This window comes from Pseudophryne corroboree, chromosome 4 (genome assembly GCF_028390025.1).
Source record: "Pseudophryne corroboree isolate aPseCor3 chromosome 4, aPseCor3.hap2, whole genome shotgun sequence".
Taxonomy (NCBI): domain Eukaryota; kingdom Metazoa; phylum Chordata; class Amphibia; order Anura; family Myobatrachidae; genus Pseudophryne; species Pseudophryne corroboree.
The window spans coordinates 396,616,576-396,643,781 of NC_086447.1; the positions used below are offsets into that span (position 1 = coordinate 396,616,576).

At 44.1% G+C, this 27,206-nt stretch overlaps 1 protein-coding gene across 1 annotated transcript in view; it reads right to left on the bottom strand.

The window, feature by feature from the left end:
• Positions 1 to 27,206, bottom strand: part of DST (dystonin) — a 1,076,884-nt gene that overhangs the window by 58,141 nt on the left and 991,537 nt on the right. Inside the window, exons 66-79 of the mRNA XM_063919308.1 lie at positions 20,777 to 21,008; positions 20,240 to 20,466; positions 15,681 to 15,803; positions 15,138 to 15,239; positions 14,767 to 14,868; positions 14,445 to 14,618; positions 12,535 to 12,690; positions 11,764 to 11,961; positions 10,814 to 10,942; positions 7,362 to 7,532; positions 6,357 to 6,512; positions 5,522 to 5,728; positions 5,293 to 5,412; positions 1,320 to 1,489 (exon numbers count right to left, since the gene is read on the bottom strand). Coding sequence (XP_063775378.1) covers positions 1,320 to 1,489; positions 5,293 to 5,412; positions 5,522 to 5,728; positions 6,357 to 6,512; positions 7,362 to 7,532; positions 10,814 to 10,942; positions 11,764 to 11,961; positions 12,535 to 12,690; positions 14,445 to 14,618; positions 14,767 to 14,868; positions 15,138 to 15,239; positions 15,681 to 15,803; positions 20,240 to 20,466; positions 20,777 to 21,008 — 2,267 coding nt within the window. The remainder of the gene's footprint in view (positions 1 to 1,319; positions 1,490 to 5,292; positions 5,413 to 5,521; positions 5,729 to 6,356; positions 6,513 to 7,361; positions 7,533 to 10,813; positions 10,943 to 11,763; positions 11,962 to 12,534; positions 12,691 to 14,444; positions 14,619 to 14,766; positions 14,869 to 15,137; positions 15,240 to 15,680; positions 15,804 to 20,239; positions 20,467 to 20,776; positions 21,009 to 27,206) is intronic.

The following is a 27,206-nucleotide window of genomic DNA, read 5'->3' on the forward strand; positions in this document are numbered from 1 at the left end:
GTACAACTTCTCTTAAAGGGCCGGTGTCCTTTCTGCAGTTTACCACTCTCCACCGGTATTATTATTTCATCGCTCTCAAGTCAATCACCTGCTTCCAGCCCAGCTTCCAGCAGTGTACAGCTTCCCTTAAAGGGCCGGTGTCCTTTCTGCAGTTTACCACTCTCCACCGGTATTATTATTTCATCGCTCTCAAGTTCGTTTATTATTTAACTGGTTCCAGCCAGTATCCACTCCGTACCAACAACAGTCTGGTTCCAGCCAGTATCCACAGCAGCCGTTTTACCTTCAGCAGCCCAGCCTTTCCTGGAACACCAGCTGGTACGATCCTGGGTTCTCTCCATTGCTACAGTCAGGCCTGGTAAGGACTTTCCAACTAGAAGATTATTAGAACTGTCTCACACTACCAGTGCCTGTGGCCCTTGCCACCCTGTAGTACCCAGGAACTGTATTATTGCCCTGCTGACTTTTATGTTTTCTTATTTTCTGCTGTGTTACGGAGTTTGTCATAATAAACATCATTGACTTTTATCCTGGTTGTCGTGGTCACGCCTTCGGGCAGTTATTCTACATGTTACTTACATGTCTAGGGGTCTGATACAACCTCCCAGGTTCCGTTACATCTCAGCCCCTACAACTGAGGTTGCCTCCCGTCAACTCAGGCCCTCAGTTGTGACACCCTTATGCTGTACCTGGATTTACTAGTGGATCCTGTCCATCCTCACAATGAAAAAACACACTGAACAATAGTTGCAGACACTTTTACAGATTGCTACAAATTGTACATGTGCTACACACAGTTCAAAATATGCTTTGTGCCTTATCAATAAAGGTTCTAGGTACAGCTGTGTCTGCTCACATCTAGCCTCCCTGCACGTTAAACAGCCCTTCTAGTCATGCCGTGCCATGGTGTAAGTCAGTAGCGCAGAGCGACTTTTTTGGTTAAAATGCGTCTTAATCACAAAATGATGCGAATAGGACGCACGAGCATCTTATGCTGATTAAAATTATATGTGGCATGCCTATATTCCGTATGTGCCCGAGGCTGAATCTGCATAGGAAGTGAGACGTAGCATTTCATATGCAGTTACAGCCACAGATGCACACAGAATATAGGCATGCCGCATATCATTTTAATCAGAGTCTGCTTGGGCATCCTTTTCGCATAGCGATGCGAATAAGAAGCATTTTTAGCAAAAAAGATTCCCGACACTAACCAAACTGCACGGGACCTGTCAAGGCAGGAGGCAAAATGTATGAGGACACATCCTTATATATTTCAACATGTATTCAAATCGCATTGCAAGTGATGGACAATTTACCTTTCCACTGATTTCCCACAGACAGTATCCCATTTGTCTCTTATCTCACTCAGCATGTCATCTAGTTTCTGGATGTCATCACATAGTGTTGCCTTTTCTTTCAGCGAGCGCCCACTTCTAGTGGTGGTGTCGTATACTGAATGCTTGGCGCCCAGGGTTCTCTGGAATTCCTGTGGATTGCAATAAAGAAGCCATTTTACTCATTCCACATGCAGAAGGTATAGGAGACAGTAGAACGGGTGGTCTTCAGTTTGCTGGCTGTCGGGGTCCCGGCGCACAGTATACCGGCGCCGGAATCCCGACAGACAACAGTTGCTACAAGAGACATGCTGTATACTGCTACGTGGAATGTGAGACAGATCCTTTTGGCAACAAAAGAACTGGAACAATAAATATGTAAATCAAGATGGAGAATACATAACTGCAATACATCATGTTAGCAATGTTCAGATGGAAACTTTTACTCATAGAGTGGCTCTTACAGACCCATGTGCTACAGTCTTGTGCAGAGAGATATAGTACAGATTACGTTATTAGCTTGGTTCTAGGGTGTGCCAGAGGAATCTTATTTTTATTTTAGTGGTGTGATACAATATACATATTACTTAATGTATTGGCTGGCCATCAGAGGAAGCTGAGTCAAAAGAAACAATTTTATATGAAAAAATTCTGCACTTTCTATATTCATCCATCAGCCTATATGCTGACCGCAGGCTAAGAGGAGAACATCTGATGTGTGATCCATAATCTAGCACTTATGGTTTAGTAATTCCTGCTAATTCCACCAAGATGTCTACATTGTGAGTTGTAGAAACAATTTAACAATTTAGATTGTAAGCTTGCGAGTAGGGCCTTCCTACCTCTATATGTTTGTTTTTACCCAGTTTTGTTCTATTACTGTTGTTCTAATTGTAAAGCGCAACGGAATATGCTGTGCTATATAAGAAACTGTTAATAAATAAATAAATAAATAAATCATTTAAAAAGCTGAATTCTATTGGATTTTGTTCTTTCTGTGTTTCTTTCTTTCTGCAAGACTAAGACATAGGATTATACTGTAACATATTATGCTGATGTTATGTTATAAGTTGGTAACACAAGACTTTATTCTTTATACAATACAGTACCAATCGCCAACATTTCATAAGAGTATGGAAATGTAGGGGGGGAATTCAATTAGCTGCAGTTATTTACCACGGGCTAATTGATCCCCCAGGGCTATACAATCAGCCCCGAAGCATGGTCGCAGGTAGCTTTTATCGGGACCTCAGCAGGCTCAGAAAAACAATCCCTGAAAAACAGCCTGTTTTCGCAGAGTTGGCAGCAAAAACACGTAGGTCTGATTTTATTTGTTTTGCCCGAAAATAGATCATTTTTGGGGTGCAAAAAGTGGGTCTAATTGAACAGCACAGAGAGAAAAATTACAGAAAAAAAACAATTTTTTTGTGCTTGAAAAAATATTGAGGCTAGCTGAATTCCCCCCATAGTGTGAATTAGCAGATACATCTGTACAGAATCCTGCACTAAATGTCTCCGAGCAACCTATTTTGTGATGTTAAACATGGGACATCTACCTGTGTGTCTTCCATATGGACAATTACCATGTTCTGCAATAGCTGGGAGCTAGAATGCCATATTCATCTCAGTGATCACTAATAATTCCAATTAGCCTATTAGTAATGTACTACCAGCACCAATATGCTTTGGTTAATTCTACATACTGTATATCAATCCTGGAAACTGGGAAAATAGAACAAGGTCTAATTTAACCTTTCAATAGTACTGAATATGATCATATTATGTATGTCAGGGACAATGTCCAATGTCAACTCTGTAAATAATATGTGTATAAATTACATCTTACTAGGACCCACTAATTCTCTCCCCACCCACATATGTTGTGTGTTCAGTGACACACAACACAGTATCTCTATTACTTCTGGCCTGTTTATTGATCCGGCAATGCTGGATCTACTCACACTTTGTCTGGGTCAGGGAGGGGCTCAGAAAATATGTCAGAGCCTTGGTGACACTGCTCAGATAATGTCATACTGTGTGATTGGTCATTGGTAGCACAGCAAAACTACCATTGTAAAATAAAGGAAATAGACCAGAACCCATCCAAAGAGCCCCCTGGCAGTATAAAGAGAGGGGAGAGCAGGGCTGAAGGTTTTATGCTTCCACATCCTGCCAATACCTACACACTACACACTGCTGTAAGACAGAGAAAGAAAGCTAACATCCCTTCTGGCCACACACTGAAAATACTGAAACTTTTACAGCTCACGATAAAGTCAGAAAATGAGCTAATGTTTATGTCCTAAACTCCCATGAGCTTACTTTATTTTAGTCTGTACTAGTATGTAATGTCTGTGCACCTTTTATCCATACTGATATATACACGTCTGACTCATTATACTGTATGTACTAAATATTAATACGGATAATAATGATAATACAGTAAAAGTTGAATGTCTAATGTAATCCCGCAGTACCAAATTAGCATGGGAGGGGAGATGGTCATGCCTGGTGTTGCCAGGCTTTTTTTTTTTTTATTCTCGTGTATATTATTTTTCTAAAATTAACTTTACATTTTTCTTTGCTTCCACTCAGTTTTTTAAAGCTACTTAGAACAGTCATGCTGTATTCCTGTGTGTTTGGTATATCAGCGATTGATGTATCGTGTAATTTGGGGATCACAGATCTTGTGCCTGATTTAGTTCTTTTTGTAGGCAGTATGAGGATGATTAGGGGAGGGGTAGCGGCTTGTGCTGGCCTTACACTGACAGATAAAACTCACCATCAGATCCACAGACCTATTACATGAAATGTTCAAAACATCCAATATACTTGCCATATATTGTCAGATAATTGGTATGTCTGCCTGTGCTGGGTATTGGACTGACCAATATCCAAGCACAAACTATCTCATCTGTCAGGCATGCTGAAAGATTTCTCATGTCCAAAAGATCAATAATTGGTGCTCATACACTGTGCAATTATTGGTCCAATCAGCCAATAATTGACTGATCAGGTCAATAACTGCACAGCCTGTGCCCACCTTGACTCAGCTATTATTATGCATGTTTGTCATTCTCAGACAATTTGGAAGGTAGATAAGGGCGATTCAGAAAGGCAGTATGACTCTACTTGGCATTCCTTGATCAATATAGTTAATACAAGTTTTCTCTTCCACAGAAAGGTTTGCTACTGTATGTTTGTGTACATGGCTCCTTCACAGCAGCTTTTCGTTTTGATTAGTGGGGTTATATTTAAATGTTTGTGGTGTGTGTGTGTTTGTGAGAGTGCTTCTTTGTAAGTGTGTGTGTAAGTGCAAGGGAGTCTGTGCATCTGAAGGGGGGGAAATCAACTAAGCACATGGTTTAGCTGCAGGAACCACACATGTAGACTCACAAGCTGTGAAGAAAAATCTGCGCTAATATGCAGATTCTGCATTTTTAACACGTGGGGAAACACATAAGATTTAATAGTTTACGTGAAATCAGTGGGTTTCTGTGCTGGGAAAAGGATAATCACTAGAAAAAGTTTGCCCAACCAAAGTTTGAACTTGTTTGGGGATCTAAATTATATGTTTTAGCAAAGAGGAGATAGCAAGCCAGGGATATGCTCTAAATTTAAAAAAAGGCAAGGGCATTTTCAATAGTTGTCTCTATGATGGGTGCGTGCCCGGTATGTACCTGGTTTGGTGCATGAGCCAACCATCCCTTCATTGTTGATAGATATAAGGAGCATTTTTACCAAGAAAGTATGAGAGAGATCATGTAGGTTGGCATATTGTTTGGTGGATGACTCTAATAGGTCTTTAATGTTTACATTGTTAAAATATGATGACATCATTTTTATCGGTAGTCAATTTTATTATATAGATTAAATTCACTAGCACCAAATAAAGTACACCGCTGGCAGTCATGTGTAAGTCTTGATGAATTATCCCCATCTTTAGATCACTGACCTTATGCATTGTCAGTTGAGTCTTGATCTTGTCTGGGTCATTTGCAATCTCAAGTTCTGAGTCTAAGGATTTTTCAGATTCTTCAAGCCATTCCATAAGTTTGCTAAAAGCTTCATTGAACTGTAATAAAACATAATTGCAAATCAAAATCAATCTGCATTATTGCATAAAAGACAGTAATGACAGCAAAGAGATGCTCAAAACTCACTTGCATACTCATACACTGTACCTGTTTCGATCTTTTCCGAGCATCGTCCAATGCTCGTCCTCTTTCTAGTGAGCGCTGCATAACATTTTCCCACCGGTTTTGTACACTGATCAGCAAATTTTTTATCAATACCACATCCTGCTTTTGGCTGAAGTATTTTAAATGGGTTCCAGTTTTATCCAGCTCCATAATCTGATCTCTGTGTGAGTTGACTTCAGTAACAAATACCTAGAACCAAACATAGAGACAGTCCTTGATACAGCATTTCACTTTCGTGTAAGTACTAGGATTAACAATTACTCAGTTCACTCAGTGGTGGAGCTACACTATAGGAAGTGCAGCTGCTATGGAGCCCAGAGGAGTGGCGGCTTGGCAATGCCAGACAGCCCCTCATGGTCCTTGTTGTCACATGAGCAGAGTGGAGACTTATGAACAGACTCTTGAAGGCTAGAGAGGCAATGCTGTACCCTTACCCAAATTCTGCTATGGGGCCCATGAGTATACCATTGCACTGGTTACTAAGCAGTCCTTGGACATATTAGCAAACACTTGTGATGATAGAGCTTCTTACTGCTGATGATAATCACTGCACGCTGCAAGTAAAAAATGGAGGCTCCAGTATGGGTGCAGTTTGGTATTGTTGCACAATGGGGGCCAATAGCAATACAAACCAACAATGATGGGGATGGAGTTTAGATATCTTCACTGATGTACTACAGATACCTAGAATTTGTCTTTTTGTATTTGTCATTTGTGACTATGGGCATAACAGTGTTCATCTACAAATTAGGACTTTAATAGCCCAAACTGTATTATTTAAAATTAATTTGGAATATGAAAATATTAGAAAACATACCTTATGTTCATCAATCTGAAATAGTACTGTATCCAAAATCAGACTTGCTGGAGAAGAAATATTTAATGTCTGTTCGGCCTGAGTTAACCAGTAAATGAAGTCTTGAAGAGAATTGTGAAATACTGTTGCTAAATTGAGAGCCTCTTCTAATTTTACCTAAAAACAAAACAAATAAAAAGTAGAGTAATATTTTGCCTCTATTCTTTGTAAAATTTTAAAAATATTGATTGTAAACCATACCAGGAGAACCATGTGAAATAAATGGAAGCACAAAAGATTAGTGAACTATTTCTTGTTTGGCAGCTTCAAAGGCGCCTCACATGCAATTATTAGTGGTTTTACCTGCGCTCAGGTGGTCTTGGGTTAAATACACCGAAGATATGTTATAGGAGCCACATCACAATGTACAGTAACACAGCTTACTGCACGTAATAAAGCAAATAAGTATACTGACATTGGAAATAATTGCCTCTTTGTCAGACCAATTTCTGCAGTTTGTACTAGACCTATAAATGCTGCAAAATGCCTGTATGTAACCAGTGGGTATGAGGGTTAAGGAAGCTATATGTATTATATTAGATAATAGCTTGTGCCAGAGAAGTTTTGCAGTAAGGATTTAATAAATAAATGACAAAAATATGACCACTGATAACATTAGACTTTTGTAGAAAGGAATTATATGGAAAGTGTCTTTTATACAGAAAGCTATACTCTGAAGTGACTACAAATATCCATATAGTCTAGCGCAGGGGTTACATTATTATTGATAACACGTACTTGAAGCTGAGTCCCTGTATCTTCCCAAGAGCAAATATGAGAGTGATGATGTCACCACAGAGAAGGGAAAGAGGGAGGAGGGGGAGGAAGGGGGGGGGGGGGAGTGTGATGAGGAGGAACTGAAAATAAAAAACTAATATTGTAATCAGTGGGAATACGTTTTATGCTTTTTACCTAAATATACCATGTGTTCAAATACAGTATGAGACCCCCATCATCAACACTTACTTTCCTCTCACTGAGTTTTGTCTCAACAGATTCCCACTTCTCCTTAAGGTTGTTAATGTCTTGGTCCATATTTGCTTCAGGGTCATCAATGCATCTTTCCATCAATTGCTGGCTTTTAAGCAGTATGCTTTTGTAAACATGTTCTTTGGCATCAAACAGAGCGCAGAGTTCCTATAATATACATATGGCTGATTGTTTACAATATTCCATACATAAAACTGAATAATGCCATACTTACACTTTCTATAAAACTGACAAAATACATTTTACCTTTAAACATTTATATGAAAAATGTATTCCTATTTCCTATGGTTATGTATGGCTTCATGAATTTGATTTGGTTCAATGAATTTGAACCAACGTCACACATTTCACTCTCCACTGCATTATCGGTTATTCTGTGTAAGGACATAAGAGCACTACATATATTAAACTACACAAGTATAGCTGCCCCCACGGAGCCGCCAGCTGAAGAGACACCTCTCTATAAGTAGCCCCGGATTGATGCAGGTTCACAAGAGACGTGCCCTTGGCCCACCACTGTCAAAGGGCCCTCTGGACCAGAACTACAAGCCACCTGTGTGCTCTTTTTAGCACATTTTCAGCAATAAAGACAGCGTGGCTGAGTCACACGGGACTGGCGCACCAGAGGGCAACAAAGTGTGTGGGGACACATCTGTAAATGTATATAATTGTGATAAGACAATTATTTTTGATAGTGACAAATAATCATAATGAACATGTACATAATTAACACCAGTTTTGATAAGAAGGCACACCTATTTCAACGTGCAGTTGCAGGATTACAGCGCACTAATGTCTGTGAGTAGCACTCTGTCTGCACTGCTGCTGTTATCTTCAGTGCACGGTAAAACTTTAAGACGGCAGCAAGTGTTGGATTTGGGGGGTGGAGCCAGCACTGCATGACACACACATGCTGACGGACAGAAGCGCACTGATGCACGCAACCTGCACCTCTACTTTGATTAGATCGGCGGTGATGCTGTTTGGAATAAAAGGGTCTATTTACTAAACTTTGAAGAGAGATAAAGTGGATGGAGATAAAGTACCAGCCTATCAGCTCATAACTGTCACTTTTCAAACACATCCAGTAACACGGCAGGTACTTTATTATCCATTTACTTTATCTCTCTCCAAGGCTTAGTAAATATACCATAAAGTTAAAAGTCGCAGGTTCTGGAATCTTCTTCACCCCCTTCTCGGTGGCCCATGATGTGGCTGCACCAAACACTAATGGGTCGGTTGGATGTCAGCCCAAAAGCATTTAATACGCTGTGGCCCGACCCGCCACTGGTAGCACCAAAGACGATATACCCTTTTCTCTCCAGGGAAGCTACCGTACCTTGTGAGCAAATGTACTGCACTGTAAGCAAGGCAAGAGGGACTGTCATTTTTTGTAACTATATTTGGATTCTCAATATTGTGTAACTACAAGGCACTGCATCTCCTGCCAGAGGGCATGCTGATGTTTGCAGTGCCAAAGTAACTTGCAGTTATAGGAACAGTGAAATATACAGTATATACAGGGCTGTTACAATTAAAATATCCTTCCTTTTGCGTGTTGGATGGCTCAAATGAAGATAAATTTGCACAAGTTATTTCAGAAGATGTTGTCCCAAGGTAGTGATCCAAATCACTTGAAGAGCGCCACAATTGTTCAATTGTCCTCCGTTGTGGTCAACAAAAGTGTCAATTCAAATAAAAGAATTATTTAGCATAATATAAAATATCAAGTGGAACAGTCAGTACACGGCATCTAATGCTGTCTTTCAGATCTGATATGTCTGACATCCTGTCCAATACACCTGATTTTTCACAATAAACTACAGCCAAAAGGTATATGGGATGAGGTCTGGTGATTGGGGTGGCCAAGATGTCTGAAAGTAGTGGCTAATGACTCTTTGGTAAAGTGTTGCCATAGTTAGTTTAGCGCTCTTTGGGGGATATTCAATTGTTTGAAAAGTCAGTTGGGTGTCTTGTTTTTTCCTACAGTATATAATAGACAGGAAAAAAAACACCCTCAACCGACTTTTCAAACATTTGAATTCCCCCCTTTAAGTGAGTTCTATCACCATATCGCCACCTGGGGCCAAAATGTATAACTAATATTTATTTTAAATAAAATAGCTAACGCATCCTCTGAAGTGCCTGTTGTCCAAAATTCTCTCCAATACAAGCCTTAGAATTTGCTCCAAAGTGCTCTAAATAGGGATACTTCAAATTTAACAGCTCTGAATAATGGAACAATGGGTGGATAATGGCCATATTCCAGGCTAGGCTGTCAGCAAGGAGCACGCTAGTGTGAACTTGAGATACTGGGGCATAATCAGAACTGGAAGCACTAAAATGTGGTATAATGTGAGCTGGGGACACTACAGTGTGGCATACTGTAATATGAACTGGAAGCACTAAAATGTGGTATAATGTGAGCTGGGGACACTACAATGTGGTATAATACCAACTACAGGTAATACAATGTGGCATAATGTGAACTGGGGGAAATAAAATGTAGCTTAATGTGAACTAAGGTAGACTTCTAGAAGTACTGGAATTGAGGTCCATCCAAAATGTTGCTATGGAGTTCTAGTTACACCCCTGCTCCCACTCTGTTCCACTCTCTCCTCCTTCCTGATCACCTCCTCCCATTCTTGCTTTTAGAATGTCTCCCATTCTTCCCTTCAGAATGCCTTCCCACTATCAGACTTCTACATTCCTCACTCTCTTTGTGTCCAACCACAACTTGTCTAGATTATAAGGTCTCATAAGCAGGGCCCTCTCCCCTCGGTATACGTTTAAGTTACCGACCGTCAGGGATCCCGGGATTCAGGATACCGACGCTGGAATCCTGACAGATGGCAATGCCAGCAGCCGGAATACCATCCAAAAGGACTATTCCCACTGGTGGGTGTCCACGACACCCATAGACTGGGAATAGAACCTGTGCCGAGCCAACAAGCCTGCAGCATGGCGAGCACAGCGAGTCTGCAAGGGGACTCTTTGCGCTCGCCCAGCTGCCAGCATACTGGCAGCTTGGATGTCGTTGTCAGTATATTGACGGCCGCCGGTAAATCATACTGAACCCTTCCTCACTGTACCCTCTACGTAATAATGTCACCTGAGCACCACATTTATGTAATTATGCATATATGAATAGTAATGCTCCTGTCTGTACTATTTTGTAATTTCACACTGTGTTGTAGGTTTTACCCCTTTTATGGCGCTCTGCAGGCTACGTGGCACCATGTAAATGAACTATAACAATATTAAGTGATCCTGTAATCATAAAAAATATTACTTGTGTCATGTTATTAACTATTGCAACTACAACTTGGCTCCAATCAAATTAAGCAAAGCATGTCACCAGAATAGTCCTTTTAATACAAGACACAGAAGACCAGGTCGTGCTGGAGCCATATCCTGCAGATTCTTACCAGATGAGTGTTCAGCTGCTCTCTTGCTGTTTCTGGTAATCCTCCAACAGGTTTGGCAGCCAGTAAATGACGTTCAGTGTCTGTCAGCCATTGATGCAATTCTTCAATTTCACTGTGGAAACCTTGAGCCTACATTTCAGAGCACAGAGAAGTGTTAAACAAATGTCAGCACTGTAACGTTGTGCAGTGCATGACTGATTGTTCAAGTGTTATCTGATGTGTGCTTTTGCAAAGCCATAATATATGGTTTATTTTTGTTTTGTGGACATTCTTTGTAGACTAACAAAAGGAAACATTTTGTGATCTATAAATATTATCAAATTTATGGCAACAAAATACTTTCTCAGGACATTTTTTAGCGTTGGTTCATTTATATGTTTGTTTTCATATAAGAGTAACAACTACTTGTATACGTTATATTCCAGTATAAGGCATTGGTTAGAGTTGCTGGAATACAGGTATTTGCATATTTTCAACATTTTCAAGTCTCTTGTAAAGGGTTTCATTATTGAGGAAAGTGAGAGATAATAGTATTGCACTGTGATTCCATGAGAATCTATGTAAAGCTCTATAAATAACTAGTAATTAATACATAATGCTATAATAAAGCATGTCTGAGTCCAATAGTGAAACAGGTGATTACATGTGAGCAATGATAGTGGCTTTAAGATTAAGATTGTATACTATAAAACACACCGCACATAAATGCTATTAAGAATAAAATTGTGTAACAGAACTATAAGGTCATTCACTGTAATTACTGAGTATTTTCCTGTATTCTGGAATATCAGATAAAACGATTTATTAAAAGTGCTGCAAAGAAACAAACAAATAGTGGAAGAAATATAAGTGCATAAAAATTGACGTTGATTTCCATTTACAGGATCATTCACCATTCAGTGATCTACTGTATGTGCATTAAGGGGGAAGAGGCTTCTTAAGCCATTCACCTGGAAAAGTGCACTGTCCAGCTGCTTCCTCCTCTGCTCTGTTTTATCCAGGACATTTTGCCAACGTTGGCTCAGAGCTTCCAACCTGCTGTGCAGACTGCTGGCTTCCTCTCCTTGGCTGGATTCTATCAGGTCATTCCCTGCCTTCTGTACTGTTTCTACGCTGGACTTGTGAGCCAAGACATCATTTTGTAGTACCTTTATTAATAAACATCAAAGTGCCTGTGTTAATGCATCAATCCCATTTATTATCAGAAAAGTATGTGTTGACTTAGGGCCAGAGTCAGAGCTGCATGCAAACCCAATGGATTACGTACAGCTCCGATGTTCACAGGTCTGCACATGTGTAGGGTTTGTACTGCAAATATGCAGCTCTCCATCTGCGACACTGGGGCAGTGCTTCCTAAGCCGCAGTATGATTGACATACTGCGGCTGTTTGGGGGCGGGGAAAGGGCAGCAACGGCCAGGGTTCCAGAAATAGGTGCTTATGGGCCCCGTTTTTGGGGTGAGGCCTCGGACTCAGCTTCACTGGCCAATGGTCATGCAGTGTGATCCGATGGTGCATCTCTGGATGCAGCAGCGGATCACAGAAGCTGGCAGGAGGCATCTATTTACACAAGATGCATCCACCAGTATTAGCATATTTTAACCGCTATGTACTAAGATGCTGCAGCTGTGTTACTGCTTCCATCTCTGAATCAGGCCATTAGTCCTATTCTCAAGAGTACTGTATAAAAAGAAAAATAAATATTTGAAACATAGCAGCTCACATGGTGTTTAGCAAGTTCGATCTCAATGGTTTTCGGATCTCCTCCAATGGATTTCTGATCATTCAGCAGTCCCTCTGTTTGTGTCATCCACGTCAGTAACTCATCCAGGGCATGTTGGAACGGCCCCAAGGCTAGCAAGGCACCTTCCAATTTGTGCTAATACAAAATATATATACATTTTTTTTAAAGAATTTCAATTATACTTAACAATCACTTCACAATAACACGTCTCATTCAGCTAAAAAATTGTATTGTGTACAACAGTAAATTCTGAAAGATTTGAACGTTCAAGAAATGACTGATTCTCATTCTCTACTGAGTTCATAAACAAATCATGTGAATTCACCAAAGATGTACTTTTCTTTATTTCTACATAATTAAAAAAAAAAAGTCAAGGCTATATTTATATTAATCATAACTTCTGCAAATAAAATAACATACATATGAAAAAATAGGGCTTATTTCATTACATAATGGTTATTTTAAAACTTGTACATTGATGTCAGATTATAGGCGGCATCAATATACAATATAGGGGGTCATTCCGAGTTTCTCGCAGCGCAGTGATCGGGTCGGAACTGCGTCGGGCAGCCGTCATTGCCTATCGCTCGCCTCTGAGGCAGAGGCGGTCGCTGGGCGGGACGGCGGCTTAACGGGAGCGGTCCGGCCAACGCAGGCGTGGCCGGACCGTTGGGGGGGGCAGTCCACGGCGGCTGCGTGACATCACACGCAGCCACTGCGGGCCGGGGAGCGAAGAGTAGCTCCCGGCCAGCACGCTAAAGCTGCGCTGGCCGGGAGCTACTCTTGAAGTGCAAAGGCATCGCCGCTGTGCGATGACTTTGCACTTCTGCAGGGAGGGGGGTGGGGGGCGGCACTGACATGCAGGGCGGACCAGCCCTGTGCTGGGCGTTCTTCCCGCATGTCAGTGTGAATGATCGTAGCTGTGCTAAATTTAGCACAGTTACGATCAACTCGGAATGACCCCCATAACATCTTACAGTAAGTGGCTGCCTTGCTCCAAGTGAAACTGTAAGCTGAACATTAATTTAACACACATTTCATGCTCCTCTGTGTGTAAGCGATGGGTGCCCTGTAAGTACCCAATAATCACATTATTGGAATCTCACATTAAAAAAAGCCAAGATGTTATGGAATATACTGCAGACCCCTTTGCCTTATCAGCAGAGGAAGGAACTTGTTTCATCTGTAGAGCAGAAATGCGTGGAACTTATTGGCCGTGGAGTGTGGATCCTCCTTGATCTGATATGTAAACATACTGTATGTACACTGAATACTGGATACAGCTGTTTTACTTCAACCTATTCATGTACCCTTTATGACAACCTCATATCACTTTAAACTCAGTTCCTGTTCTTAGATTATAGTACAGCTTTTAAAATGAATCATATGCATTAAAGACACACTTTCCTCTTGCCTACAGATCTTTAATACAGCTTACTCATATCTCACAACTGTCCTGGTTTAGGTGAGACAGTCCAGATTTTAGTCAGGACTCATTTGCTTGGAGCTCTATGGGGCTGCGAACAGCTGTGTGAGAGTTCAGGCAGCTATAAAGTGCGGCTGTTGCCACAAATACTCATACCTGCAAAGTTATCACAGGTAATTGAATTGACCCGTATGTCTCTTAGTGGATGTCAGTTCTAGATATATTGTTGTAAAGAAAGACACGACACTGTGGAGCATTTTGGTAGGATAAGTAGATGGATGTGTGCACTGGGCATGGAATATGGTTGGTGTGTAGCCTATGAACATTGATTACAGACAAAGTTTATTCACAGGGACAAAAGTAAATCTTCATATTTTACTAATCACATTTTTACTAGATACCGTTTGCACAGATCTTATCTGCTGTTCACATTATCAATCAGCAAACACTATTTTGATTTTACCTGTCTGTTGATAATTTTATCCTCCACAGCTTGCCACAAATATTTTAGTTCTTTGAAGGAGTCTTCAACAGCTAGCTTATCATTCTCATCTGTCACCTTCTTCTGCAACAACTCCTTCTGGTGGTTCAGCCTCTCCAGTTCTATCTGCTGATGATAAGCCTCTTTCTTGAATTGCTGCAGTGAGAAAAGAAGCTTGTAAGACACAGCTGAAATTTTCAATAATATATTGTCATCATAACTGGGATCTATCTGCTTCTGCCCTTCCCATGCATACAAGCAGAGTACTAAGAAATAACCCTACAGAGATGGTGTTTTACTGTACCTTAAGCTCTGTCATTTGTTGCTTCACTGTTTCTAAGTCTGTTCCTATTGGTGACATTGTCTCTATCCTTCCTGTGGCAAAATCCACCCAGTCAAAGAGTGCCTAAGAGAGAATGACATAATGCAAATGTCTATGATCAATAGCCTGGGGACGTTATCGAAAAATAACACAATAATTACAATCATGCATGTTACTGTAGTCAGTAACATATACTGGACATGAAAGATCAGATACTCTAACCACCTCTAACAAGAAACAACACATACAGAATAAGAAAGTGTGCTGGGTATGCTATACTAAGCTTAATGTAGGACTAACAGAATCAGCATAATGGCTCTGTCATACTTTATTTTATACACACGGAACTGTACCTGCAACCCATCTTGATACTGTACGGCAGCCTGCATGGCTTCATCCAGTTTCTTAACTCGCTCCTTCCAGGTTTTGTTTAGTGTGTCCCATGCTGAGTTTAGCTAGAAATCAAACAGTAATTGTCGTTAATATAGCTAGGGGTTATTCCTAGGAATATGGGGCTAAATGTAATAGCCTGCAAGCTGCCGAAGGTGCGGGACTTTGTGCGCACCTGCCCGCATTTTTAAAGCGGCAATCATTTACAAGGCAAAACTACCCTGGTTTTGCCTTGTAAATGATTGCGGTTTTAAAAAAAAACAGGAAGACTCGCACAAAGTCCCGCACCTCTAGCAGCTCGCAGGCTATTATATTTAGCCTCTGGTGTCTGAGTGGGTGCTCCATGAACTTGCTGTAGCAAATTTACAAGCTGCCACAGACACAACATGTTCCCTTCATTATTGACCTGTCAACTCCATTAACGGGTAGGGATTAGTGTCACCTTCTGACGCAAGATTATTGGTGTACATACTATCCTTTAATTTCTAAATTACTATTTACTGTACCTCATCTATATTTTTATTCACAACAGGTTTGTCAGGTTCACCACAAGCAGAAGTCAGGTCTGACCCAAGAGCAACGACTAGGTCCAGCTCTTCTTGCAGGATATCTATTTCTTCTTTAATCACCTAAAAATGAAATAAACATGGTCTATGTTTAGCACAATACTTAAATATAGGAATACTCTATTATATTATGTTCAGAACAGACTTGACTTTGGGTTTACACGTTAGCCATAACAGCCAATAAATAAACTTTGAAAAAACTATGTGCTAGCAAGTCTTAATTTATGAACAAAACATTTTGTATAAAGTTTTTCTTGTTGAATAAAACAATGGAGGCCCTATGTCTGAAAGAAATGCTGATAAATGAAAGTCTTTTACCTTTAAAATCATGAACCTACAGAAGTTTAAAACTACAGCTTATTTTAGAAGAAACATTGGGGGGTAATTCCAAGTTGATCGCAGCAGGAAATTTTTTAGCAGTTGGGCCAAACCATGTGCACTGCACGGGGAGCAGATATAACATGTGCAGAGAGAGTTAGATTTGGGTGGGTTATTTTGTTTCTGTGCAGGGTCACTACTGGCTGCTTTATTTTTACACTGCAATTTAGATTGCAGATTGAACACACCCCACCCAAATCTAACTCTTTCTGCACGTTATATCGGGTGGTCTTCTGTATGCCGAATGTCGGGATCCCGGCGCACAGTATACCGGCACCGGAATCCCGACACCCGGCATACCGATAACTATTCTCCCTTGTGGGGGTCCACGACCCCCCTGGAGGGAGAATAAAATAGCGGTGCCCGCAGCGTGGCGAGCGCAGCGAGCCCGCAAGGGTCTCCTTTGCGCTCGCCACGCTGTCGGTAGGCTAGCGGTCGGGCTCCCGGCGCCGGTATGCTGGTTGCCGGGAGCCCGAGCGCCGGCATACCGTACTACACCCGTTATATCTGCCTCCCCTGCAGTGCACATGGTTTTGCCCAACTGCTAAAAAATTTCTTGCTGCGATCAACTTGGAATTACCCCCATTGGCTGAGTTGTTGCTTCAATATAATTTATTATAATTTGTAGTAAGATTTGGTATAAAATATTTGGACAATTTATATACAAGCCCCTTTTTGAGCCAGAAGAGAAATTCATTACAAGCCTAGCCTTGTGAAGTCATGGAAATTCACACATAGGGAGTATTCAATTAAGTGCTGTTTTTTCGACTGGTCGAAAAAACGGCACTAATTCGACACAGGGTATTCAATTGCGGCCGTTTTCGCCCATGCCATTTCACTTGTTTTGATCGAATTGGCATGGGTGAAAATTGTGCCAAAAAGCGCCCGTGAATTCACCAAAACACGTAGTTTTCGAAAGTGACTTTTTTCGACCAGACGAAAAAACGGCACTGGCATTGAATAGGTTGAATGTAAATTTATCCTAAAAATGGGCGAAAAGTGCAGTTTTTACAACTGGTCGAAGACACAGCATTAATTGAATACCCCCCTCAGCGGGGAATTCAATCAGCCAGGAAAAGCATATTCGCTCTACTGCGATTCAACCTATTCAACTGCAAATTCAACTGCAAAACCTATTCAACTGCAAATGCGCAAAAACTGGATTTGTGTAATAATTTTTGCTGGCAAAACTAGAGAAAAGTGTAGGAGAGAATGGGGAAATCTTCCTTTACCCCAACAAATGCAAATCTAATATACTGTAGGAAAACAGCATAGAAGTCTATTACTGGCCACAAAAAAAGTATTTGGAGTACTTAATTTTGTCAAATAGCTGTTAAATGCATTTTTTTTAAAAAGTGTAAAAATGATCAAAAGCAAGTGTTTTTCAGCAACATAAGTGATCAAATTAAATTGGTGGTACATAAAAATGGGTATACAGTAAGTATATATTTAAGTAATTTTAATTCACTTCCAAAAAACCCTGCAAGCCTAAAAACACATGCCCCACTCATAAAGCACTCCAATATACCGGTCGTATACATTTCCATTAGTCTGTATTTTTTGACCCCAAAATGGGTGTGTCATTATTGGCAAATTAAAAATAACTACAAACTTCTAAGTGCCTAATTAGTCATGCAGGGGGGTGTCCCAGGGGTTCTGAACCAAAAAAACAAACTTTTTACACTAAAATAGGGATTTTTCCCAACTTTACAACTGCTAAGGAGTTTGTGAAAAGAAATTTATGGTAAACCTATGGAGTATTCTCGCTGATAATTTTTCACAGACAATTGAATAGTGACTTTTCGTGGATCGCAATAAAACACAGTTTTATTGCGAATATGAAATTTCACGGCTAACTAATATTTTCCTGCCAGTTTCATGGAAGCCTTTACTACGGTGTGTCTATCTCCCCTTCAGTAAATATGGCCTCATACGGAATCAGACCACGAGAACCATGGGACATACCATGTGAACCGCGATGGCAGGGGGAGGAGAAAGGTTTAGAACATGGGACCCAAAGTGTAACATGGTTACCCAAAGTGTACTCTCATGGGTTTGCTTCGCTCACCACACTTCCGGCTGGGTGGCTCGCTCCGCTTGACACAGGTTACTAATGGGAATAGATGTCAACGTAGATAGTAAAACTGTCAGCCCACCAACCTTGATTTCCCCCTGCTGTCATGGTTCACATGGTATGTTCCATGGTTCACGTGGTCTCATGATGTCAGAGGCTACATTGTCCAAAGGGGGTCTAGCAGTGGTGCAAGTGTGTGGGTACGGGTGGGTACGGCGTACCCGTAAGAATTTAGCCGTGGGTACGCCGTACCCACAACGACGGGCCGCCGATCCTCTTCCCTCCCTCCCTCTGCTGCTCCCCGCCGCACCCCGCTGATGTGAGGGAAGGAGAGCGCAGCCTGCGCCTCTCCTTCCCCTCAGTCTCCGGCGGGTGTCTCAGTTTAATTCCGCGCCGTTCCGTGAGCCAATCAGAGGTCGCGGTGCGAGCTCTGATTGGCTCACGGATCGGCGCGGAATTAAACTGAAACACCCGTCGGAGACTGAGGGGAAGGAGAGGCGCAGGCTGCGCTCTCCTTCCCTCACACAGACAGGACGGCAGCGGTGAGCGGGGTGGGGGGGGCATGTATACCTGACACTGGGGGATATCTGGCACTGGGGGGGGGGGCATGTATACCTGGCACTGGGGGATATCTGGCACTGGGGGGGGGGCATGTATACCTGGCACTGGGGGATATCTGGCACTGGGGGGGGGGGGGGGCATGTATACCTGGCACTGGGGGATATCTGCCACGGGGGGGGGCATGTATACCTGGCACTGGGGGGAGGGATATCTGGCACTGGGGGGGGGGGGATATCTGGCACTGGGGTCTTGTATACCTGGCACTGGGGGATATCTGGTACTGGGGGGGCATGTATACCTGACACTGGGAGCATATCTGGCACTGGGGGGGGCATGCATACCTGGCACTGGGAGCATATCTGGCACGGGGGGGGGGGGGGGGACACTTGTGTACCTGGCACTGGGAGCATATATGGCACTGGGGGACTTGTGTACCTGGCACTGGGGGATATCTGGCACTGGCGGGGGCATGTATACCTGACACTGGGAGCATATCTGGCACTGGGGGGACTTGAGTACCTGGCACTGGGGAATATCTGGCACTGGGGAATATCTGGCACTGGGGGCATATCTGGCACTGGAAGAACATGTGTATCTGGCACTGGGGGCATATCTGGCACTGGGGGCATATCTGGCACTGGAAGGACATGTGTATCTGGCACTGGGGGCATATCTAGCACTGTGTGGGGACATGTGTATCTGGCACTGGGGGCATATCTGGCACTGGGGGGACATGTGTATCTGGCACTGTGGCCATATCTGGCACTGCGGAGACATGTGTATCTGGCACTGGGGCATATCTGACACTGAGGGCATATCTGGCAATGGGAGCATACTTGTGTATCTGGCACTGGGGGCATTTCTGTATCTGGCCCTGGGGCATATCTGGCACTGCGGGCATACTTGTGTATCTATCACTCGGGGCATATCTGGCACTGTGGGGGCATTTCTGTATCTGGCACTGGGGGGCAATGTATATCTGACACAGTGGGGGCATTTGTGTATCTGGCACTGTGGGGCAATGTGTATCTGACACTGTGAGGCAATGTATATCTGGCACTCTGGGGGCATTTGTGTATCTGGCACTGTGGGGCAATGTGTATCTGGCACTGTGAAGCAATGTGTATCTGGCACTCTGGGGACATTTGTGTATCTGGCACTCTGGGGGCATTTGTTTATCTGGCACAGTGAGGCAATGTGTATCTGGCACTGTGGGGCAATGTATATTTGTCACTGTGGGGCAATGTATATCTGGCACTGTGGGGCAACGTGTATCTGGCACTATTGGGGTCATACGTGTATCTGCCCCTCCCCCCATATGTGTATCACGCCCCCATTTTCATTGGCCACGCCCCATGTGACATTTGGCCACACCCATTTTTTACAGTACCCGTAAGACATTTTTTCTACTTGCACCACTGGGGTCTAGCCACTACCCATTTACTTCTCTTACTACAGCTTAGTATGTCTTCCTCAGTCATCTCACCTCTGCTGCCTCTTGTTGTTGTTTTACAACAGAGGGATCAACTCCGGGTTCATCGAGTTCACGGATGAAATCCTGTGTATCCTTAATGGTGGCTATTAAAGCAATGTGATCACACCAGAACTTGTCTGCCAGTTCCATCACATCCAGCAACTGGGCCTCCCTTTCTTCTGTCAAAGCCTGGATGTCCTCCCAGATAAAGACCATTTGGTCAAGCTTATCTTGAACAGCTGGAACAGAAAAGACACTGTATAAACAGCTCCGCCTGCAATCAGATTCACTTCTAATAATTCAGACTAGTATATAATAATATATTTTAATAAAAATGCAATTACACCTTAATAACTCATGAGTAAAAGCCACCAAAGTAAGATCATAACAGCAGCTTTATCGTGCCAAAAACACACTACACAACTATATTTCAAGGAGAGTTCTAAACGACATAACTGACTGCACATGATAAGAATAGCACTGAAGACCATACTATTTACAATGCATTGAAACTGAAAAGAATGGTTCCTGTCTTGCACAATGAATTACCTTTGGCTGAGATGTCCTTATCAGCACCTTCTGAGCGGGCGATCATTTCCTCTCCACGCATCTTCAGCATCTCATAGACAGGCTGAAGCTTTTCAAGCTCCACAGAAACATTTTTATTCTCGCTAATCTGTTCTCTGATCTTCTCGCACTCTGCAGAGATTGACGGCGGCTGTCTCAGACGCTCAGCTATTCGTTGCAGGTTTTCAAGTGTTGGGTCAATCTTGTCGTGGAACTAGGTAGAAAAACAATTCCAGAGCAAGGCTTAAACATTATATGTTACCACTAATAAAATGGGGAATGGTACATTCATAATATTTAAAGTGGCACATTCTAATAAATAACGAGTTTTATGATAAGAACTTACCTTTGTTAAAACTCTTTCTGCGAGGTACACTGGGCTCCACAAGGATAGACATTGGGGTGTAGAGTAGGATCTTGATCCGAAGCACCAACAGGCTCAAAAGCTTTGACCTTCTTCCCAAGATGCATAGTGCCGCCTCCTATATCACCCCGCCTCCGTTACAGGGGCTCAGTTTTGTTAACCAGCCCAATGCAGTAGCAAGTAGAAGAGACGACAACTGCCAGTTGCCACAAACACCACACTCTCCCGACAGGAGAAGTGTCAGCGGCTAATGCCATACCAACCCAAAGAAGCTAAGTGCGTCAGGGTGGGCGCCTTGTGGAGCCCAGTGTACCTCGCAGAAAGAGTTTTAACAAAGGTAAGTTCTTACCATAAAACTCGTTTTCTGCTGCGGGGTACACTGGGCTCCACAAGGATAGACATTGGGGATGTCCTAAAGCAGTTCCTTATGGGAGGGGACGCACTGTAGCGGGCACAAGAACCCGGCGTCCAAAGGAAGCATCCTGGGAAGCGGCGGTATTGAAGGCATAGAACCTTATGAACATTGTTCACAGAGGACCACGTAGCCGCCTTGCATAATTGTTCACAGGTTGCACCACGTTGGGCCGCCCAAGAAGGTCGAACAGACCGAGTAGAATGGGCCTTAATGTGATCAGGAGCAGAGAGACCAGCCTTCACATAAGCATGTGCAATCACCATTCTAATCCATCTGGCCAGAGTTTGCTTGTGAGCAGGCCAGCCCCGTTTGTGAAACCCAAACACAACAAAAAGAGAATCAGATTTCCTAATAGGAGCAGTTCTCTTCACATAGATACAGAGAACCCGTACCACATCCAAAGACCGCTCTTTGGGAGACAGACCAGGAGAAACAAGTGCCGGAACTACAATCTCCTGATCAAGGTGGAACGAAGAAACCACCTTAGGTAGATAGCCGGGACGAGTCCTAAGAACCGCCCGGTCATGGTGAAATATCAGATATGGGGAACTACAGGACAAGGCACCCAAATCCGACACACTTCTAGCTGAAGCAATAGCCAGCAGAAACACCACCTTAAGGGAAAGCCACTTAAGGTCAGCTGAACCAAGAGGTTCAAATGGAGACTCTTGTAACGCCTCCAAAACCACCGACAAGTCCCAAGGAGCCACAGGCGGGACATAGGGAGGTTGGATACGCAACACGCCCTGAGTAAAGGTATGCACATCAGGTAAGGTCGCAATTTTTCTTTGAAACCACACCGACAAGGCAGATATTTGAACCTTGAGGGAGGCCAGACGCAGGCCTAAGTCCAGGCGCTGCTGAAGAAAAGCCAACAACTTGGCTATACTAAACTTGGAAGCGTCATAATCGTTAGATGCGCACCAAACAAAGTAAGAATGCCAGACCCTATAGTAAATCCGAGCCGAAGCCGGTTTCCGGGCCCGCAACATAGTTTGAATGACCGCCTCAGAAAATCCTTTAGCCCTTAAGACGGAAGCTTCAAGAGCCACGCCGTCAAAGACAGCCGGGATAGGCCCTGGTAGACACAGGGGCCCTGAACGAGGAGGTCTGGGCGTTGTGGAAGTAAAATTGGACGCTCTGACGATAGGCCTTGCAGGTCTGAGAACCAGTGCCGTCTGGGCCACGCTGGAGCTATGAGAAGCAGAGTTCCTTTTTCTTGCTTGAACTTCCGAATTACCCTGGGCAGGAGTGACACCGGAGGGAACATGTACGGCAGCCGAAACCTCCACGGTACCGCCAGTGCATCCACGAATGCTGCTTGAGGATCCCTTGTTCTTGCTCCGAAGACCGGAACCTTGTGATTGTGTCGAGATGCCATCAGATCTACGTCTGGAAGGCCCCACCTTTCCACTAGGAGTTGAAACACTTCTGGATGGAGGCCCCACTCGCCGGCATGCACGTCCTGACGACTGAGAAAGTCCGCTTCCCAATTCAGGACTCCCGGAATGAATATTGCCGATATGGCCGGTAGATGGCGTTCTGCCCACTGTAGAATCCGTGAGACTTCCTTCATTGCTAGGCGGCTTCGAGTGCCGCCTTGATGATTTATGTAAGCCACTGTGGTGGCGTTGTCCGACTGTACTTGAACAGGACGGTTCTGAATTAAATGCTGGGCTAGGTTCAAGGCATTGAAGACCGCCCGCAACTCCAGAATAATGATCGAGAGGAGGGACTCCTCCTTGGTCCACCGCCCCAGAAGGGAGTGTTGCTCCAGCACCGCGCTCCAACCTCTTAGACTGGCATCTGTCGTCAACAGGACCCAATCGGATATCCAGAACGGACGGCCACTGCACAGTTGTTGGTCCCGGAGCCACCAGAGCAGCGACAGACGGACCTCCGGAGTCAATGAGATAATTTGAGACCTGATCCGGTGAGGCAGGCCGTCCCATTTGGCTAGAATCAGCCTCTGGAGAGGGCGAGAGTGAAATTGAGCGTACTCCACCATGTCAAATGCTGACACCATGAGGCCCAGCACCTGCATCGCCGAATGTATCGACACTTGCGGACGAGATAGGATCCGGAACTTGGAAACCTTCACAAACCTTTTCAATGCCTTGAGGTTGAGAATGGGCCGAGAGGACTCATTCGGTTTCGGGACTAGAAACAGCGGAGAATAGTACCCCCGGCCCCTCTGCGCAAGAGGCACCTGTACTACGACTCCTGTATCCAGGAGGGTCTGTACCACCGAATGTAGAGTGTTTGCCTTTGTCTTGTCCAACGGGACATCTGTCTGGCAAAATCGATGAGGGGGTCGGTTTTTGAAGGCTATGGCGTAACCTCGAGTGACAACTTCCCGTACCCAGGCATCTGAAGTGGTCTTCAACCATTCCTCGGTATACCCTAGAAGCCGGCCCCCCACCCTGGGATCCCCCAGAGGGAGGCCCGCTTCGTCATGAGGCTGGCTTATCTGTCTTGGAAGCTGTCTGATGGGCAGCCCAGGCTCTTTTGGGTTTAGGAATACCGGGTTTGGAAGTGCGGGCCTGCTTGTTGTACGCCTGACCTTTTGTTTTACCTGAAGGACGAAAGGGGCGAAAGGAAGTACCTTTAGCCTTCGACACAGAAGGAGCAGTACTTGGCAGACAGGCAGTTTTGGCAGTAGCCAAGTCAGCCACAATCTTATTTAAATCCTCCCCAAACAGAATATCTCCCTTAAAAGGGAGTACCTCCAGGGTTTTTCTAGAGTGCAGATCCACAGACCAGGATCTCAGCCACAATATCCGGCGAGCCAGGACTGACGTAGTAGAGGCCTTGGCTGGCAGGATACCGGCATCAGAAGCCGCCTCTTTAATATAACGAGAAGCTGTGACAACGTAAGACAAGCATTGTCTAGCACGGTCAGAGGAGATTTCAGCATCTAACTCCAAGGCCCATGCTTCAATGGCCTCTGCAGCCCAAGTAGCTGCAATAGTGGGCCTTTGTGCAGCACCCGTGAGGGTGTAAATCACTTTCAGACAACCCTCCACGCGTTTATCCGTAGGCTCTTTTAGAGCTGAGGAAACCACCATCCTAGACACATGCGAGTCCACTGGAGGAGGCGTTTCCCAATTCTTAGACAGCTCCGGCGCAAGGGGATAGCGAGCCAGCATCTTCTTTTGAGGCACAAACTTCGTACCCGGGTTTTTCCAGGGTTCCTGACGTATATCAAGTAGGTGGTCAGAGTGAGGCAAAACTTGTTTACTCACCTTCTGACGCTTGAACCTATCTGGTTTCTTAGGAGGAACGGATGGCTCGGGATCATCCGTAATCTGTAAAATTAACTTAATAGCCTCCAAAAGATCAGGAACATCCACATGTGAACCACCCTCCCCATGAGCCGTATCTGAGTCAGAACCTGTGGGGTCAGTGAAAGTGCTGTCTTCATCCGACGAGGTGTCAGTGACAGCAGTGGATTGTGAGGAGACAAGCGATCCCTTAGAGGACCGCTTGGACGTAGGCGGGCGACGGACAGACTTTTTAGTAGTCAGGGACTGGTTCAACTTCTTTATTTGAGCAGATAAATCGTCCGCCCATGGTGGGTTAGCTGCAGGGACCACAAACGGTTTCACCGGCATTGGGGGTCCCATAGGGGGTGTTAGTTTATGAACTAGCGTATGCAGAAGCGTGGAAAAAGCGGCCCACGGCGGGTCATTATTTGCCCCCGTTGCCACTGTCCAACTGAGGGACAAGGAGCCCCCAGAACCAGAGCCCAAAGCTGCTATATTCTCCTCATAGGTATCTGCGGCTTCAGCAACACCGGCAGTGTGTTCAGCTCCAGAACCGTTACCCTCAGAAGCAGACATGATATAACTTGCAGTATCAGGTAACACAGTACAATTTGTCAGCAGCACAATACCTCTAGCCCAAACCTCTGCGCAGTGTAGTCAGCACCAGCAGAGACAAAGGAGAGATATGGTGACTAAATCACAGAGAAAAATACGTAATACAGTATATCTTTGTGAAAATCCTATATTAGATAAAACCTGACGCACCAAGCCCCCTCAGGTTATAGAATATAGGGATAGCAGGTTGAGTGAAAGACACGAAATGGACACCACTCAGCTATCAAATGCACACACAAATAGTCACAGTCTGTACAATGCAGAGGTTATTACTAACAATAATACTGCACTGGACTAGCTTACACAGCTATATAACAATAGATATAACAGTACACAGTAAGAACTGGATGTATATCACAGGGTAATTGTACTAGGAAACCCTGACTAAGTGCACTCTTTCTTAACACTGACTAAAAAAGGCAGGTAGAATACTTAAGTGTCTTGTAAAGTCACAGCACTGACAACCAGGCGGCTTTACATAGGAGGATTTGCCCAAGCATTCCCAAGAACAGTGAGCTGAGGGATAATGGCGCCGCAGACACTGCCAGGGAGTGAGGAAGAGACGGATATGCAGCTCCAGGGCGGGAACATTTGCGGGAAATGGCGCCCTGGGGCTGGGGGAGGGGCTCCAGGTCTAAGCCTTATCCCCTCTGCTGGAAAAACCACCGGGTACTGCGGGCTACTTGTAAAAAGGTTTAGAGAGAAAACCTGACCTGCACCCATGCCCTGGTGATCTAGTGGGATCGCCTGTACTGCCACAGTGCCCACCGCCAGCGCGCGCGGCCCGCCTCCCACCGGCCGCGCCGGATCGCGATAAAGCGGGACCCACTTACCTCCTCCCGAAGTGCGGCCACGCGATCCCGGAGAGCCCCAGCCGTGTGTGACTAACTTGGAAGAAAACCGGAGCCTCCTGCTGTAGGTACCCGGCAACCAGGGCATGGGAGTGTACAGCGCCGCTGGGGGAGAGATGGAGCTGCAGCAGGCAATGTCTACTGACATCCAGCATAATCTGTGCCTCTGCTGCAGCCCTTGTAGTCTACTTTTTTCCTCAGAAAATGTTACATGCTTGCACTGCAAGCACCAACTACAAACTGAGCTCCTGTGCACGGAGGCGGGGTGATATAGGTGGCGGCGCTATGCATCTTGGGAAGAAGGTCAAAGCGTTTGAGCCTGTTGGTGCTTCGGATCAAGAACCTACTCTACACCCCAATGTCTATCCTTGTGGAGCCCAGTGTACCCCACAGCAGAAATTATATATTTAGAACATCCTGAGTAAAAACATATACGGCTGGTGAATTGAATGTATAGCCATTTGCGTACAATATTCTGTGTGATTTGCAGTGTGGCTGCTCAAAAGTTGAGCACGTGCAAATGTGGTTATAAAAAATGATTTGCAATTTGGGTACATGGATCTTTACCACCAAGGGGAGTATTTCATTACGGTTGGAAGTTTAGACAGGGCAGAAAGACGGCACTTTCCGCCGATAGTCAGAACTTTCCGACACTTCAATATTTATTTGAAGTGCAGTTCTTCCGCCCTGTTGGAAATTACGACAAGTCAACAAACACATGGATGAGCAGAATCCATAAATTTTCGACCCTGCTGTGGTCGAAAACAGGCCGTTTTCGACCATTCATTTTCACCCATAAGAGAGGACAGAAATAAATGGTCAGAGTGTGAGGGGAAACGGCCCGCTATTGAATAGCGAAGTGTCGGATCCTTTCCGTCGGAGAGGATCCGACTTTAATTGG